The 20,740-nt window shown below is 31.8% G+C and overlaps 1 protein-coding gene across 1 annotated transcript in view; it reads right to left on the bottom strand.

The window, feature by feature from the left end:
- The window catches only part of LOC112683176 (calbindin-32), an 81,153-nt gene that overhangs the window by 30,181 nt on the left and 30,232 nt on the right, over positions 1-20,740 (bottom strand). The window contains exons 3-6 of the mRNA XM_025554075.1: positions 16,876-16,961; positions 10,821-10,910; positions 10,641-10,727; positions 10,481-10,537 (exon numbers count right to left, since the gene is read on the bottom strand). Of these exons, the coding sequence (XP_025409860.1) occupies positions 10,481-10,537; positions 10,641-10,727; positions 10,821-10,910; positions 16,876-16,961 (320 nt within the window). The remainder of the gene's footprint in view (positions 1-10,480; positions 10,538-10,640; positions 10,728-10,820; positions 10,911-16,875; positions 16,962-20,740) is intronic.

Here is a 20,740-nt window from a genome sequence, read left to right as displayed (position 1 = left end):
TAATCAAATGAATGTATTGTTTATTTGAATTTTTCATTGAAACGAGAATTGAATTAAACGTTTATAGAGCGAAAACATGCGTCATATTTCATTGAAAATACAATTTTTTTGTATTCATTTTTATCAAAATGATTATTAATTATAACTAAGTGCAGGGATATATCATTTTTATCGCTCGGTTAATCAACATTTCAAACAAAATATTTATTACGTGAGCTTTTAATTTTTCAGTGAAAATGGTTGTTCCGGTATTGACTTTGTAAATAAAATGGTAAACCGTAGTATGGAATTAAAATAATTTATGCAAATGTATTCAAAATGTTTCCATACGATATAAAAAATTTTAATTGTTGATTTCCATTAGAAATAATCGAAAGATGCTTATTTTATTTTTTCTCTCTCATATTCATATTAATTGCCAGCAATTATAATTAGTAAAAACCGAGTTCGAGTTGGCTATTTTAAATGTCGGCAGCTATGGACAGAATTATAATTGTTAATAAACTAACTCGTTCGACGTCTTAACTGTCGTGAAAAGTATTGTGCCTTGCGATCATTTTATATTAGCTCTGAAGGAACTTTATAGTTTTCATCAAATCATTATATTGTACCTAACGCAAATTCAAAACTGCTGCAACAGTGGTTGCTTGGTTAACAGAATAATAATCGTATGACCATTTAGCCAATTATCTACGTATTGTGATATAACTACTATCACCATGGTAAACTTTTAAAATTATTAACTTGTCGCAAATTTTTTCGGAAAGGTTGGACTTATGAAGCTCGCTCGATCATATTACTAAAAAGTTGCAAAATTGTATTATGAAAAACGAATTAAAAATATCATAAATTATTGTGAGAATCTGAAATTTTGTACAACAATGTTTAGATGTTTTTAAATTACTAAAAAAATGCGACCGGCAAGAGTCAAGTATAAGATAAACAAACAAGAAAAGTATTTCGAAAAATTATGAAAATTTGAAATTCACGCTGCAATCGTATAATAACCGCTGATGATGTTACAAAAAAAAAAATATATATATGATATATATAACATCATTGTTGTATTCGGTTTTACTGTGATATTTATTTTCCCCAACAAAAACATTTCTGGTTTTTTTTTAAAAAATCTTGATTTTTTCACGATATTTCGCAGACTTTAAATATTTTAATTTTAGTCAAACGATGGTCATAAATGGGTCCCGAGTCTAGAATTTCGATCATCATTACGCTTAATAGGTTAATGAATAACCACCGCAGACGGAATAACCCACTGAAAAATGACTACAAACCACACGGATGAAACAAACAAAATAATAAGTATAAAACACACAGGATTTTTGACTGGGTTCAAGCCCGGGTTATTGAAGTTATATATATTTATGCGTGCTCGTATTTATTATATTATATACGTATGTGAGAAAATTTAATTTACATTTCAGTGATGAGAGTTTCGAGTATTATTTCAAGTAATCCCTGCATGGTAAATACTTTTTTTTTTTTTTTAATGGAAAACATTTTAAAAATAAAACTTTATTTCTTAAAAAATAAGTTTTTGCACATCCGTTTATAATAATATAGTTTTTTTTTCATTTAATTTTATTAATTTGAATATTACTGTAAAATTCATATTTAATTTCGGCAAAATAAATTAAGCAAAGTTTTCGAAAATGTTTTCCATTAAAATAAAAATATAAAAATATATATAAAATATGAATATGATGCAGAATTCTCTCTGTATGTTGGAAGGCTTGTGCTCCAGTTGCGCCGATCACCTAATTTATCTATGACTTATGTCATAGTAGATTTTATAGCTGGGAGCCCGGTTGTGGGCCAAAATGTTATTAATAAAGAATTGAAGTGATTAATAGATAACAATACTAGTACCTAACTGCTAACAGTGGTGTAGCCAAGGGGGGGGGGAATAAGGGGGCTATAGCCCCCCCCCATGGGCCGTGTTTATATGTATAATGTATCTTGACTATTTAATAGAATCAATGGATGCTCGTTTTAATCAAAGGCTTATTGATGTTATGCCACTTGAAGGACTTAATCCGGCCAATTTAAATATGTATGACGATAAAAATATTATAAAAACTGCTAAAATATATGTCCAAGATCTCCATGATGATACCTCATCTACAATCAGAGCTAACCTGTTCATATGGAGGCAACAATGGAATCAAAATACTATTCCAAAACCGAATTCTGCTCTTGATTCACTCTCTCATCACACCAATCTTCGACCTAACATTAAAATACTTTTACAATTATTTGCCACGTTACCAGTTACCTCTTTCACTCCGGAAAGAATGTTTTCAGCACTTAATCGCTTGAAAATTTTTTTAAGAAGCACCATGTCGGAAAACAGACTGAATGGGTTAGCTATGGCTAATAAAAATAAAAAAAGAGCAATTCGATGAAAGTGAAATAATAAATGAATTTGCCAGAAATTCGCCTAAGAGGATGCAGCTGTCAGAGTGGAGCAAGTGACTGAACACTGAAACCAAAATTATTATTATTATAAATTATATATTAATAAATATTTTTAAAACTATATTAAAATGCTTAAATTACATTTAGAAACTTGGTGGTAGATGGTGGGGGGGGGGTTAAGGCTGAATTCTCATATCCTCTCTTACCTTACTTATCCAAAAAAGTAGTTAGCCCCCCCCCATTTAAAAATCCTGGCTACGCCACTGACTGCTAATAAACACTATAGCCTATTTATATAATAGGTAGTTAGTAGATTATGATTCTACTGATTCTATAGTATATAGACTATAGTAGGGGTCTTCAACCTTTTTATGCAGCGGGTCACATATTTTTTTTTAAATCTTGCGGGCTGCATTCGTAGTAAAAACATGTATTATATATAAAAATTCAGTTTATTCTTACAATTTTTAAAATTAGGTAGGTACATTTAATAATTTAAAGTAATTGCTAATGGATAATTTTTCTTGAAAAACGCGTTTTTCATCCGAGATTTTACGTTTTTTACTCACCGACATATTGTACAAATATTACGAAGAAAAAGTATGAAATTGAAACTTTTACACATAAACGAGAATATTGTGCTCGTTTCACAATCAATTACGAACCAACAGACAATAATAATTATATATTGGTAGGTTAATTCAATTTATATTATCGCATATTTCTGATAGCAATAGCTTAACTGTTATAATTTTATTGAACTAGAAAATTTAAATGCTAAATTTAAAATGTGATCGCGGGCCGCATATTATGACAGGGCGGGCCGGGGGTTGAAGACCCCGGGTCTACAGTATAGACTATAGAGCTCTGCACGGTCCGTTTTTTTTTTAGACCGGACTGGACCGATACATTTTACAAAGACCAGACCGGACCAGACCGGACTGATATATTTTAACAAAAACCAGGACCGGACCGGACCAGACCGATAAAATAAAATTGAAATTCCGGGGTTTTATAAGGCTAGGGCCACACTATGCGTTTTGTCGGTTGCCGATAATCCGGAACCGATCGGTAAACGACCGCAACATCCATAAATAACATATAAATAACTAATAAACCGCATTTTCGGGGCCACACTGATCGATTCAGCTAACCGATTTAAAACTCGTCGGGACGAACCGCAACGTGTTGCGGTTTGGCATAGCCGATGCGTTTCGCCAAGTACTTCAAAACACTTTATTTCGTATTGTGCCGACCAAACTTGCGGATTATCGGTTGCGGTTTACCAATACACATTTCGTCGAAATTAAATCATTTAAAATATTATATACATGTTTAAGGTTTCTATTCTATATTAGTTTATAAAAAAATATAATTATCATGAAAAGTCTACAATCTGATTATTATGATAGGTCTATCTTTAGCAGTATATTGTAATAATATAATAATAAACCAGCTAAATTTCGTTGAAATCAAATATAATATCACAGTAGTCTAATATTTCCAAGAACATATTATTTTGAATTAAAATATTTTCCGCGCTTTTTAAATCGGCAAATAATAAAACGCGTAGTGTGGTCGGTCTTCCCGATTGCGGTTTATCGGGATGCGGTTCATCGGCAACCGACAAAACGCATAGTGTGGCCCGAGCCTAAATGATATGGGATTCGAATTTCTAGAAATATAGACATAGTTATCTCATATTATTTCGTCGTTATCATTTCCACAGAATTGGTATGTATAAATGTCTATAGATTATTAACCGATAGTGATAATTGCTTGGTTTTTTTTTCTTATTTGTATACATTTGGGAAAAATACTGAAAACATAATGCAGGTAAATTTATTATCTCGTGTCCCAGCGTTATATTTGTAGATCTGTATAATGGGTGAATATTATGTCAACAAGACTATAATAATTATTATAAAAACACGATGAGTTATTTTTGTATCCCAAAATGCTATAATTTAAATTAAAATAATATAATATTATGAAATTTTTTTTTATTTTACTACGTCATATAAATATATAAAATTATACAAAGTAAAGATCACGGGACCGGACCAAACGAGACCAAATTTGAATTGAAAACGGACCAAACCAGACCAATTTTTTTTTTTTAGAGGAAGGGACCGAACCGGACCGAACTGCATAAAATTACAATACGCAAAGACCGAAAAAGACCGGACCACGGTCTGGACCGTGTAGAACTCTTAATAGACTATAGTCTATAGACTCTAATACCAAATAAAGTATACTAAAATTATTATACTAACATTTGATATAGTAAATATAGTAGTAGATATTTTTGCACAAAAAAGTGGTATTTTTTATTAAATCATTAATTTTATAAGATTTTAATTTCTAATTAAATAAAAATTTGACAATCTATATAGTATTATGGTAATTAATATGTTACTTTATTTGTATTATGAATATTTAAATGCTTATAAGTAATTAGTTTTCGATTTCATATGGTTTATCAAAATTGTGTTAAGTCACAGCTTAGTAGCTAGATAATAGCTTACCTAAGTTCAAACAGGTCATAGCAAAAAATATATTTAAATATTTCTTCAGCTAAAAAATGAAAAAAAAATGGTTATATACTAAATGTGTGAGAGGTTTGTTTCGCATTAAATTTTTACGTTGGAAAAAAAATTGGGGGCCTCTGGATGTAGGATGTCATAGTATTTTTAAAACACTTCGGTGCCACTGTTGTGCTCTAAATAGTTCATACATTTTATCTTATTAGGTACATGTCAGTTATTTCGAATCATGTTTCATGGAAACAAATAACTAGTGATATTGTATTCAGAATGTACACGAAATCGCAATTAACAGAGGAACTCGTATTACTTACCGTTATGTTGTTGCGGCATTTGTTATATAATTATTTGTTTCAGTTGTAGCGTATTGTTGTTGAAAAAACATTGTGTTTGCCTATCAAATAGAAATTCTCTGATCTTATTAGTTAATTTGCATAAATCTAGGTTATATTAATCAAGATCGATTTAGCCGTAACTAAAAGATCTGGGTTTTCAATGCTAAACAGTTTTTGAAATGCGGACACACTGAGAAAAAAGTATTTTGACGTGTCATTTATGTCGAACTAAAAATCTACCGTTGATCATTACGACAGAACGAAAAAAAATATATAAAATTAATGATTTGATGATGAATGAACTAAGAAAAATGTTCCGAAGGAACGTATATATATTTTATATACATATTATAAACAAAAATATCTATTTCAAGGTAGAATATAATTATTCACTCATTACGCATTATTAACGATATCAATCAATAATTTTCTTAGTGATTTTTTAGTTCACATGAGCAGGTTAAATGATTATCCTTGAAAAACAGTTTCAATCACATTCAAGTGGACGAAAAAATCAACAATCAGATTCACTCCTCAAACCTTATTAATTGATTGTAATTCGATGCGTTAATACAATGTACGGTATTATAGTATTCGATTGTTATTTCCAAAATTATAAACGTACCGTTGTAATGAACGCACTTAAGTGAAAATAAAGGGAGTATTATACGGCGATCGAAATAAAATCGTTATGACGCTGATTAAATTATATATAATATATAAAATTTAATACGGTTATATTTCACACACAAGTGCTTTGATGTAGGAGGTGTATTATTATCGACTAAATAACAGCGTGCATTGAGAGACTTTTGTGTTTTTATCCGACATAAATCCGAAGGCGTACTGGATCGGATTAAAATACGCAATAAATGTATATAATATATAATACGGTTAACAATTACAAAACATCGTCCCATTACTAATTAAATTATAAATAAATGAATCTCTATTTCCTTTGGCCACACCTTAACTATAAACAGTAGAGTTATTCTATTATCTATTGCCATAACTTGAAAACGATTTTACTGTTTTAACTGATTTTTGTTTGTTTTATTCATAATTTTCTGGTCATGGTTTGTAGGAGAAAAAAATTTTAGAATATCTATTAAATAAATTGAACATTCGTTACAGTTGATATAATATATATTATATATATATATACACACATTATATATATATACGAGTATAATGTGTTTGAAGTTTTGCGTTCGATTCACTCCAACACTGTTTAACCGATTTTGATAAAATTTGGTACAGAGATAGATTAGACCTCGGAGAAGGATATAAGACTATCTTATATTACGATAAAAATAAAAGGGAACCATTAGTATACCTGATAAGGTTCAAACAGACTTGTTGTTTTAATATTGCGCTAACAACCGAATAAATTCTAACGTCATAAAACTCATATTCACTATTTTCCAGGTGCACATGGTAGTATGCACCTAGAAAATGGTGAACATGTGTATTTAACTAAAAATAATTTCTAAGAGCTTCAAATAACATTTTAAAAATAAAGTTTTCTTATATATATATATATATATATATATATATATATATCAATAATATACATTATCAACCGTTGAAACAACTTATTATATGATACGTGTATTAAATTGTATGCTGACAATGAGATACAAATATTTTATTGAAATTAAAATTTCATACTTTAAATTATAATACTAAGTAGAAGAATATTTGACTTTATTAATATTATTATGTTATCTTCTCTCTTGTATGAACTGTATCAGTTCGTAGCAAAAATATATAATGATTACTAACATTATCGCAAAGCTGATCATTTTTATAGTGACTATTGTTTGTCAGTAGTTATGTGTTATGAACACAATAACTGGATCTTTGAACAATATAATGAATGCAATTAGTAAATTACTTTCCTCTTCTCTGCTTTGGTTTAAGATATATTTTCAAAGAGATTTTTTTTTATCTACGTATTTTGTCCGTAAATTAATAGTGTATGTATAATACATGTTTTGATAATTTATCAGCTTGAATAATCTATTGCTTAAAAATCCATCATTTACAACCAGTTGTTAAATAAGTATAGGTTAACACGATATTTTTATTTTTCATTTTTTAATTACCAGTTGTTTATTATTAATTGTTATTACAAATGTAATATAAATGTAAGTTTCAGCAAATATTTGAAAACAATTTTCTTTGAATAAAAAATGTAGTAGTATAAAAATCAAATTCTTTGACATTTCTGTTGACCGTAATTCGTAATAATGTAATATGTATGGGTTTTATTTATGCACTACAGAGAATGTTTTTTTTTGCAAAATATGTCAGAAATTCTTGGATTAGTGAATGTTATAAGAACAATGTTTTGTGCAGCTAGGGAAAAACAAATTTTTGAATAAATAAATATATTTAAAATGAGGACGGATAAAAAAAAAATCACGATTATACTATATAATATACAAACAAAAAAAAAATATCGTCAAAGGGATTAACTGATATAATTATTTTTATGCTCATATAAAAGGATTCGACGTAAGTGCGTGATCACATGGTTTGTACACGAGTACGTACGAACTGAAGAGCTGAAAATCCTTGTTGATCCTGGATATATTTCCAGGATAGAAATACGTGTTAAAATCATAATACTCCGGGGGATGGCGAAATCGATCCATCGACGTTAATCCACGGTTTCGTTTATTCTGGAACTGTACATGTTATAATCTCAAAAGACATTGAAAAACAAGCACATACAGCAGCCTAAAGGATTCCGTCCATTTTTACTTCCTCCGTTATTTTCACTCAACACGGGTCTCATCCAGCGTTCTTGTTCTGAGTTATTTACTTTTTTCCATATATTTTTAACTTTCTTGCTCAGTATGGTAACAACCACCACCGTGGATACATGTGTGCTAATCGCGCTTCGTAATCATCAATGTCGATGTAAATTACACACGAACTTCACATAATTACGTAACATAACTACGGTACACTACGTTTCGGGGCCGCTTAACATGTGTGTCACCTCGATCACCACAAACAACTAAATTAAAACAGCATTTTTCCTCATCTTCCAGCTATTCATAACGACACAAAGGAAAAAAAAAGCTAATCATTTAGTTTATCAAATCGCTTCGTTGCATTGGTTAAGGCATATATCAGAATGAGTTGGGTATAAAGAGCCACCGTAAACTGAAGTCACATCTAAGCGTACTAGAATACCAGCGATTTCTGAAAAGAACGTCACCAGTTTCTCAATATTCAATGAGAAACTAATATCACTCACAGATATTAACGATTTTTCGTGTTATCCACATCATCATTCATAACAGTTCAACTCAAAAACTCCCAATTGGTACCAATGCATAATTTCACTCCATTCGACCATACGTCAAATGCCACTAAGGTAGTAATTGGAAATATCCATAATTCTAAAATACTAACTGATATTTTAGACGCTATGGCCAAACATGGACACTTCGCCACGCGCGCGGTTAATATCAAAAAGAGTAATCGTCCCTTATCACTGTTCCACGTAGAACTCGTTAAGAATGAAATTAACCAAGAAATCTTTAAAATTAATATACTGATTCACTCTGCTGTGATTGTCGAGAAACTACTTACAAAACGAAATAATCCGTCACAATGCTACACATATCAAACATATGGCCATACGCGTAACTACTTCAGTCGAAAATCTAGGTTCGTTAAATGCGGCGAAGATTGTAGCATCCCGATTAGATGTGCACTATGACCTGATGCTCTAACGACAGAGGTTATACAATATACATAACCCCTCCCCCCGTAAATCCGCCACTGATATCAACCGGTCCATCATAACCGATGTTAAACCTATATCCAATGCAATGTCATTCGATGTGATTTAATGTCGAAAATCTTAAACGAATTCGAAACCTTATTTAACATTTTAATAATTCTACTTTCTATCCTTTTAGACAAACTCTCAACAAACTTCCTATAATTATCGGTAATTTCAATATCAAATCTCTTATTCATAAATTTTAATAAAAAATTATCATTAGTGATCTATATTTAATATTAGTTATATTATATATCAAATAACTGAAATATTTAATTGCCTTGTAAACATTAGTGTCATATCATTAATTACATTAATGTCATACGCAATATGGTATTATATTTTAAAAGTTTGTAATTGCATTAATTTTTGGAAACATTTTAAATTAAATAAATTAAAAAAATAATAATCTTTCTTATTACCATACCACGCATACCGTCACGAAGTTGCATTGCCGTTTTGACAACGTCGGAGAATAATATTTTTTTTTTGTTTTTTAATAATTTGAATAATTCGACGGTACTCTTTTTGTTTGAAGATAACATAAAAAGAATGCGTTAAAAATAATGATATAAACTACGTATCATTATAAACGAGATGTTTTTTTTTTTTTTTTAACGAACAGACATTTATTGCTAATCTAGCGCATACAAGCGAACAATCTTCTAACGTACTCGACACCAAAAAAGTTTATGCACCTCAACCGTTTCGAAATTGATCGCGATACGCAAAACAGCTATTGTTTTCGTAGCATGATATACACCTACCTGCGCTAAGTAAATTTGTGTTTCGTGTCAAAACCGAAGTCCAACTAACTGTAAGTTGATTAATTATTTCTGTATATCATGCTTTTTCTCGGTTCGGAGCGTGCATATGTGTAAGTGTACGAATAATGCATTGCGCTTGATAACAACTGAACATTTATGTAAAGCGTAAAAGGGGTTTCCACTCGTAGTTTTCTTTCGGGCATTGTAAACATATTAATCCCATCAAAAGTTACGGAGATTCGATTAAAATAAAACTTCTCATACTCGAATCGTTATATTATGCAAATATACAATATGTCTATTAGTGTTTTACTCGTTACAAACGAAATAAATCATTTTGCATTAAACGGTGAACGTCCATAGCACGACGTACATTATGCCAAGTTGAACTTTTAACTAGATTCGCCCAGGGTGTATCCTCGATCGTAATCTAATCAGTATACCCTGAGTTTAAACATTTAAACCGTACCCGCGCACTATGTAACGCTCGCGTCCGACGATTATTTTTTACATTTTTTTTTTTTACTTTATACACTTGAATTCTACACTACGATTACAATACTTTAAAACATTACTGCTGCAGTTATTTACCTTCAATTCGTCGGCTTCGATGTATCCGCTGCCGTCGGTATCGTATTCCCTCCAAATCTGAAACGCGTACACATTATTTAGCATACGTTAATACGGGCGCGTAACAACTATTCGCAAAATATTATTGAAATCGTACGCGGACGTGTGCAAACTACTATACCTTCATGAACTCGACACTAGAGTCTAATGGGTTGTCGAATCTGAACAGGAGCAGAAAGTTCTCTTCCATGGGCAAAAGTTGAGCAAGCTGCAAAACGCAATAACGGTTAATCAATCACCGGGGAGTTACGTGTAAATTATAGCCATAAGCCCGCGGTACAGGCGGATAATTTATTATTACTTCGCGTATGTCAATTTTCCCATCTTGATTATCATCGTAGGCCTCCATGAAACATTGTTTGAGTTCCACCAGCATAGCATCCGAAACCGCCTGCAAAATCAAGTCAAACGCTCAAGACGGACACGTGTGGTAAATTTTTCTACAAACATTTGTTCGCTTATACGGTATGAAACACGACAACAAAGTGTTCATATATTTTGCACGGTCATAATATATTGCGCTCTCGAGATTGTAGAATAATAAGTTGAACGTTTTGTAAATATTTTCGTATGGTTTTTTTTTTTTTTTTTTTTTTTTTATTTTAGCGCTCCGCGCAATATAAAAATATTATTCATTCCGAGATTCTTAACATTCTTTCGACCGAATCCCGGATGGAAGGAAATGTACAAAGAAAGTCTTGAAGAATATTAAAATCAGTGTGCACGACAAAATAGTTTAAAATAAAATATTTAATATTGTTTCACGTTCTACCTATTTCTTTTTCAAATTCCAAAATCCACCGAATAAAAATAGGTGTGTAGGAAAGAACGGAGAAATAAATTAAAATTACTAAATCGATTCTATCATATAGCATGAAATAAGCCACCACAAAAGACAATGCTGAAATGTATTCGCCATGTATTACACGACATTGTAAATTAAACCCCAGGAAAAATAAAAATCAATAAATATTGTACGAAATTAAAAATGATTGCATGCATTTTGCTTGGAAATTAATTAACATAATTAACTCGATTATGACAGTTGACATTTTTGTATAGTTTTACTTTAAATTGAGAATGATTACAAACTTATTTTTCAATGTTGATTTATGGTTGTACCTTACCTCATAGAACTGAAATTATTTTAGATTTTTAAAACTTAAAATTGTATTTTCATTTTTAAAATCAAAGAGAAACTGCAGTGAAAGTTAGTGATTAGGACTTAGTGGATTTAGGTTACTATGATTTTTTTGTTTTTCTTTAGTTGGACAGTAAAAAAAAAAAAACTCTATACGCATGTGATGAATTCTTCGTGCTTGATCAAACATATATTTTATACGTTTAAATTGCGAGATTTCCGAACAGTTTAGTACTGAAACAAGAATGTTGCAAATAGTCGAAATAATAAAACGTTATTTGCTTTCGTAGAACGAATACAACATTTTCGGGCAAACCGAGCTCAAAATCGTTTCGTGTATGAAAAAATTTATAGTTGTTCTAAAGTTAAAATTAATAACACCGCAACGTTACCAAACGCGTTGTAGAGATGAGCTATAAACGCGAGACACGAGCCAATATAAACGGATATTTTAGTATTCGATAAACTACTTTCGGTTCATAAAGTCTCTTCGGAATCTAGAGAGCATTATTATTTTTCCGCGATTCTTTCCACCGTACGTAAACCATGTTAGACCGTGATACGCGTATTTATCGATTTTTATTTCAAGACGAAATCGAGCGCGTGGAAAGAGTGAACATCGAGCCGCGTATATGATAAACGAGAACATTTAAGTACACATTATGTATTCTTCTAAGTTTCTTATTTTGAAATGTTGTTTTGCGCGTCCGTTGGTCGTGCATCGAGATGCACGTGAAACGTTCGGAGACCGTTTGGGATTTAACCGACCATGATCGTGGGTTAACGCACCTGTCGGTGATCGTTTGATAAATCTGCGGCGGCCAACGCATATTTCGTGTAATATTTCACACGACGAGGATGTAAGCAAAAAATAAAAAATAAAAATCATAAAAGAATCAAGTATTTTGTGATATATATGTGTATACCGACCGAAAAAGTTGTCACCTGTATCACTTTGTTATACACGCGGATAACGATTATTTCGGTATTAAAAATTGAACACCGTAGTGTTTTGATATAATTAATCGCACGAACACCGTATTTTTCGCACGAAATTAAAGGGTAGGGGAGAGCTGACAACCATAAGGCTGACGGTTTATAAGACCGACGGACGGTGGGCTGAATAAATTATAATTTATCAAAGCTACAACATTAAAAACACTTTCCAACGCATCTCGAATAATTTTTTCAGTACACATCTTTTCCCAATAAAAAAGATTTTCACGAACATTATTTTTTATTAAGATGGTTCAGATACCGTCGGATTTCGCTCAATAAAATAATTGTGTGTCTAAATCCAGTGCGTTAATTCAAACAATTAACTAACACGAAAACGTTGATAATATTATTGGATCGATTTGGAAGTCACAAAATACATAAAATATATACCGTATCGTTCGTCGGATTATCGTGACGCGCAGTAAACTAGATAAGAACGGGTATAAAAAAGCGTACGGCTCCGGTGTAAAAATTATAAAAAATGTATCGTTATGCCCATCGATCGTTTTCCGTACCACGCGTGTAGGAGGGCTACGTACCGCTGCGTTATGAATTGTAAAATATTAAATCTCGAATTGTCTTGTCCACCGCACGCGCGGCTTATGGGCACCTATTTAGTAACAGGCCACATGCTCCCGGGTATTCGAATAAAAATCTAACACGTCGGACGGCGTATGGATTTAATTCCGTTACGTGCTTTAACGTGCAAATCAATATTGCTTTTGTTGAAATGAAAAACCGTAAAACACGCGTGTTACGTCCAGCTCGTTCATATGGTCACGTGAAAAACTGAATCGTACAATTATAAATCGGCGTGTATTGCTTAACTGTACAGTTTTTCGACAGTCGCGACGTCCCAAACACTCCAACTTGAACGGCCGCCATAAGTGAGATTCAGATTTCCCGTGCGCACGAACGATTTTTGCGTAAAAAGTTGTTATTGCTTTCCAGCGACTTTCCCTGTAGGCATTTATTCGTATTGCCGTTTTCAACTGTTTGCACTTTTGACTCGATAATGTCATCGCGATCGAATTGTCCTGCACGGCAACCCGAAGGACTACGTGACTTTACACGGTGCTACAGTCGATATTAATTCCGCGCCTCCGATGTAAACGCAACATTTGGTATACACACGTCCACACGAAGTCCAACGGGTTCCGAATATTTTTCACGAAAATTATAAGAATAATAATTATTATTAAAGCCGTAAAAATATCGTTTTCACACCAGAGCAATTGGGCTATTGCGCGAGTGCAGTATGAAAATATAAACTCCGTTAAGTTTTTTACTTGTATTTCAATCGATTTTTTTATTATTAATTTATGTGTTTTTTCCATCTAAATATAATATTTATCGATATATATATATTTGATGTTTTTGTAAAAGTAATGACTATTTTCTTTTTCAATTAAAAATCGACAATTTTAGTTTTACGAATTTAACATAACTTTATATTTAATCACATTTTCAAAACGTTTGACCGTATTGACTTTAGTATTTTATTCGGTAATCTCAAAAACCATGATAATATATAAGTATGTTTTTCTTTCCACTTCGCTTGAAAATTGAACTAGTTGACCGAGTGAGATTGAAATAGTAATTCTAGATAAATACGAATGCCACATTTTCGTTTATCTTCAATAAACATTCAATTCACCGTTTATTATTATTTGCAACTATTAAGTCAATATTATGGTACTGTTTAAATAAATAAGTGTTCCTATAAAGAAGAATAAAGCACGACGGCGTTTGTACACAATCATAAAACAACGGTTTACCACGATTTCGTATTTGTTTTGAGGTACTTGCTTATCGCATTACGGAGCCTTTAATCATGATATAATGAAATACAATTTAACGTATTTGTTAATATATACATTTCCAGAGCTCGGAGAACTACGGCCGCCTAACGGGCGACACCGATGAGCGCGAAAAAAATTCCATGTAAAGCGAAACGCGACTGAGCTGAGTTCGGAAAAGAACGAAAAAAAAAAAACGTATTTATATATATATATCGTATTAACCGCGTGAAAATCGCTAAGTTGCGGTTATGCGCTGTATAATACCCCGAAGAGACCCGATGATAAATTATTGTCGACACGCGGCTACAGCGATCGATCTTTTTTTCACCTCGACACTTTTATTTCTAATTTTTTCTTCCGGCACAAAGCCCTTTTTCGCCGCCGCACCGCATGCACGTCCCGCGGTAAAGTGTTCCGTTGTCGTCGCGTGTTGTTGCCGGATACACCGAACGAAACGGGCGAGCGGCAAAATAAAAGGATTCGTTTTGACGTCCCGACCAGACTTTATTTATACAGACAAACGGCAGAAAAGTCCGGCACGGCTTGCAATATTAATTTCCAACGTTTCACGCGGGCCATTCGTGTACACACCCGCCGGCGCACTGGAATGGTAACGCGCCACGAGAAAACGGATCGGGGCAAAAGAAGCAAAAATGACCTTTGCCAACGGGGGTTAGACACTCGGCGGAGATGCCGACAACGGCTGAACGCGGACGAAGTGCGCAAACCGTTCGATACAACTATTGCGACGTGTCCTTAAAAAAAAAAAAAAAAAATAATAATAATAAGATGTCCTCGAAGTTTCCAAGACCACACACGAACGGTGATTGTTATCCGATGGGACGTACGTGCGCGCGTGTATGCCGAACGTTTTGGCGATCAATATTCATTTGAAATGTTAATACGATTCGTATTGCGTTACGGTTTTCGAATACGATTCGAGTAGCGTACCAAACACTGTACACACGATACAATATAAATCATCCGTGGTTATACAGCTTGAAAATATCTCGTATTTTATGTCAAATCGCAGCCGCAACAATCGAGTCATGATGTTATTAAAAATTCAACATTATCTAGAAAGATTACAATGTTATTGTTTTTTTTTTCTTTTTCAAAAAAAATTGTTTTTCGAATGATACCCGAACATAAATAAAGTAACGTCGTCATTAAATCTTAATTGGAAATAATCGTACAGCAAATACACGTAGTGTTTATTCTGTACCGAAGTAAATATTGAATTTCAATCATATATCTTTAAAAATGTAACCTTATCAAATCAGAATGAGATTGTTATGGTATTTGTAAATTCGTATTGGTGGTTTTGACGAGCATAATGATATGCAGTGCCATAGACAGGAGGGGTTTAGGGGGCTATAGCCCCTTATCTCATGTGTCGTGTTTATGTGTACCCGTATGTACTACAATAGTATGCTAATGTTTGGTATTTAAGTATTTTAAAACTTTGGTTCTAACCACGAGTAAATGTTGACGAATAACGGATGTTTGTCTTTGGTACATAAACGTATTACTTCTATCGTGATAATCTCTAACTTTTTTGTGGTTATCATCATAAAGGTTGGGGCTACTCTTACTTGTTACGGCAATGCTACCGTAGTCTTCCACCGTTAATTTATTATTATTATAAATTATATACTAATAAATATTATTAAAACTATTTTCTAATGCTGGAAATACATTTATAAACTTGGTGGTCGTGATTAGAGAGAGGTGAACTCTCAAAAACCTAAACTAACTATAACCTAACCTCTCATTTAAAAATCTTGGCTATGCCACTGATGATATGAATACTATTGTAAGCATTATACCGCAGTTTGTTACAATAAACACATGACGTTTTAAATGTATTGAAAATTCTACGAAAATGTATGAGGTCGAATATTTCTTGTTTATTAAAATAAGGTTTAAAAACATTATATTCTTCGACTCGTATAGAAACACGTAGAGTCAAAACTTTATATTTCACATCGTTTATTAAAAACTGTTATGAAACCCTAACATTTACGTCAAATTCATAAATGGTTTTTTTACATGACTAAAATGTACCATTTATCGTGCATAAATAAAATTTATTTTCCTGCGTTCATATTTTTTTCACGAAAATACACGTGTCTGTGCGTACAATAACCATCTGCTCGTCACGTGGCCTTTCCATTTTTTTCCCTTACACTTTAGGGACCTATACAAATAATTTTGTTTTTCTCTCGCTAATTCAGAGGTTTTTTTTTATTTCTCGCGGAGCGAAACAATAGAAAAACCTCGTTAAAGTAATTTTGATAACCACCGTGTCGGTGTGTCGGTCGGTCATTTCAATTTTCATTAGTGTTTCATTTCTCTACGTTTAAAGATAAAAGCTAAAACTTCACGGTATATATTTTATCTGTATACAATACCTCAGGGCTGACGTCCGCAGTGTTAGCACTGGAGACGAATTCTCTCAGAAAACCGTCTAACTCAGTGCCTTCGATGTATCCGTTACCTGAAAACAACAAGAATGCCTTCAGTGAAAATATGAATTCGCAAATGAAAAGAGTCCCACAAAATGTAATGCTCTAATACAAATGTAATAAATGCAAATGTGTGTCATTTGAAAATATAGCAAGAGAATAATGAATAAATATGAATAATAAGAATAAAATATGCCGTCAAAAGTAACCAATTTTTTTTTTTTTTTTTTAATTGTTACTGTTATTTTTTTGTGGGATTACCTAAATGTGAAAAATGTTTTTTCACTAACAAAATTTAATGTAAAAACTTATTTTTAAGACAACAAGTTATGTATTAACTACAATGTCAATACGTTTTAAAATAAGATTTTATAAATAATAATACAATTAAAACGTATATTATAATACAACGTATTATTGTTAAATATTATTTAAAAGTTTGATAGCTTTTAAAAGCTAACTAAAGTAAATTTGTATTAATCATATTAATGAGCTAAGTTATTAGCTAATGAAAATCGGTTTCAAACAAAGTAAAATTAACGATGTGTGTAAATAAGAATTACAGTAGATTAAACTTCGACTTTTAACTCGTCTGCGGTCAAAAGTTCGGGGTTTGCCGGTACGACATACATTATCACGTTTAGAGTACTATTTTAGAGTATTACTCGAAGGAATATTATTTCGGAGTTCTTTTTTTTTGGGTAAATCATCCAATTTATTAGTATACCATGTGCATACTATACGAATAAAGCCGATTTGGTCGTGAACGGATTAACATTAAAAGCAATCGGTTTCATTCTATGAACAATTAAATATGTATAATTATATGTAATGTGTATATTATATGATAATTTATCGTATGGGGTGAAGTTTAAATACCGCAAAATACGCATTGAATGTATGGAATCGTGTCATGAGTTGTTCGATATGACTATTAAGTTATTAAACTAATTAAAATTAAAATCTATCCATTTATATATTGTACAAACTACATTTAAATATTTTAGGCTAACACTGCCGGCGAAAATTAATTAAATGATATTACTGTATAAAATATACGATTTACGTCTCACCAATTCAGCGGCTGAATTTCTAAACGAAAAATTAAAATTAAAATTCACTAGATGAAATTTTATGCGCAAACCGATATTGATATTCAGAACGACAGAATTTTGGTTCGGGACAGAGGTGACGTTCAATAAAGTATAAGAGATGCGAACAATATTGTCCTTATAAGAGACGATAGTGGCTAATATACTATAGCGATAGCGCACGAAGGCGTACGTTTCATGGAAGATCGAGAAAGCAATAAAAATGTAGAAAATGTTACCTTATGACGATCCGACGGGGGGGGGGGGGGGATTGCGCAATAGTAAAAATGTAAGCTCGGTACATTTTTACCGCGTAAATTTATCAATTATTATTGAAAAAATTAGCATGTGACACCTCAAATTAAACGTCTTAACGAGGTGCACATTCATAACATGTCAATAGAATAGAATAGTTGAAGTTCACTACTAGGTACTAATTACGTATATAAATGTATATTAAATTTATAATACAATGAACACCCTACTGTCCGATAGGTAATTAGAATAAGTGATACAATAATTATAAGTTCATGAACTAAGAGAAAACAAGGAGTTCCTAGGGTGATCCTATATTGATGTACAAAAATTATTAAAATTTACCAAACTAAGAAAATTTACGGTAAATATACGTACATTTTTCTGGGTAAATTACCAAAAAAAAAAAAAACGTACACCTTACATCTTTGCGACGCAAGTCATAGTCGATCGATCGACGGCCGGTGCAATCGTTCAACAGTAATTATTCGACACGCTTTCGGGAATGAACGGTGGTTCGGTGCGTGCACACGAGAGAGTTGAGTGGTCACTGGGGACTCGTGTCTGACTGACTCGTAACTGACCCCTAACGGTCGACCGTCGGTTCTGAGGCACGTGTTGGACTCAGAGGGCGAGCGACCATTGTTCGTCAATCGGCCGGTCAACAGACAATACTAGTTGACGATGATCAGAGTTCGTTCTACGATTTGTAGTTCATAGTGCTTTGGCCGCAAAAAATATTATTCGTGTCCGGTCTCGGAGCCGTCTGTTCACCATACCGTTTGTCAGACGATTGTCGAAAATCACGTAGACATCTCTTCTGTGGAATTCGACCGTGTTATATATGGACTGCGCGCTAATTCTCGCTCGATGCGCAACTGTCAATAATTTTTTAAAACATGTTTTTCGTCCGAAAACAATGAAGGTCACGTGTATCAGGAGATTTAGATGTTTGTCAACTTTTTCTCGATTTGAACTTTCGAACAGCATTTGGATTGTAACAATGTGTATATTCATGTTATAACATACAGTTGTTAATTAAAAGAAAAGTGATCGATGGAAAAATGAGTTTTGGTGTAATATGTAGAAATGCATTGAAGAAATAGGGTTCAATTGTACAGATTTTTCTTCAAACGAAATCACATAATTGTGGAGTTATAAAATATTACGAGTATATTGCAAAACTAATTACAAGAAAAGATTAAAATCTTTCAATCTATGTATATAACATTAAGTATGAAAGCGAAATATAAAAATAATAATAATGATAATTATAAAGTATAAGTAAACTGTAATTAGAACATGTAATTACATTTAATAAGTATACTATTATACTGAAGTATTAATGTTATGGTATTTAATGCGGCGTGCAGAGATAATATAATGCCATATAACTAATATTTAATTCAAAATGAATAATAATATTGTTTCTTATATAAAAAAAAAAAAACAGTTTATTTTCAAAGATATTATGAAAAGATTAAGACAGTTGGTAACGACAAAAAATATGTAAGTCATTCTGCATAAAAAATATAGAACACACTATAATCGCTTGACTGGCAATCATAGGTACGAACAGGTACATATTTAGACATTTATATATTTACGCGAGTATGAATGGAACGAGTGTATAATTTTAATATGATATTATACATTGCGTTTTCGTATTCCGCTTTTATTGAAAATCCAATGAACCATTAGTGCACGCGTGCAGAGCAAGTTCGTTCGTATCTAAATGGGTTATGAAAAATAATAATATTTTGGGTACGTTATGAATACAAATGTTTTGACCACGGACGAAAAAAAGAAATCCTTTTAGTTTTTCAATATCAAAAGAACCCTATAAATGAAAACTATATCGGTCATTTTCTGAAATTATGGAGAAACGTCACGTTTGCGAAAACTAAATTACTTATCGAATTACGACTTATGAGATTACGTTTTATATATTTAAAAAAAAAAAATATATATATATATGAAATGAACTTCTTATAATTCCTCCTAAGCCCTTTATTTTATATAAAGCTCTAATTTATTATAATATTATATTATAGATACTTGTATATTTTTTTCTTTTGATTTCATTAACGTATAAACGTTGAGAATTATAAAAAAACGTATTACACCGAAAAATAATTATTTCTCCTTTGAACATAATATTTCTGTGCAACATTTATATTTTTGTGTTCTCTAATCAGAATTGAGCAAATTCCTAATATATATAAATAAAAAAAATATACAATTTTTCAAAAGAAAAAAAAACTAGGTTAATTGTTCTATAATATCCTTAAGTATAGAAATCCTAAATAAATTAAATATCTTAATTTTTAAGTAAAGTACTTATAATTATATCTTGGTATAAATGTTTCAATATTATCCGGTGTATGAATTCTTATTAAACATTAATATTTCAATATTTTTGATATTGCCCGATAAGAATTTAAAACAATAAAATTAATCTTTAA

Source organism: Sipha flava, unplaced genomic scaffold (assembly GCF_003268045.1).
Source record: "Sipha flava isolate LNK unplaced genomic scaffold, YSA_version1 221_pilon_pilon, whole genome shotgun sequence".
NCBI classification, from domain to species: Eukaryota; Metazoa; Arthropoda; class Insecta; order Hemiptera; family Aphididae; genus Sipha; species Sipha flava.
This window is presented reverse-complemented; position numbering and strand designations above follow the sequence as displayed.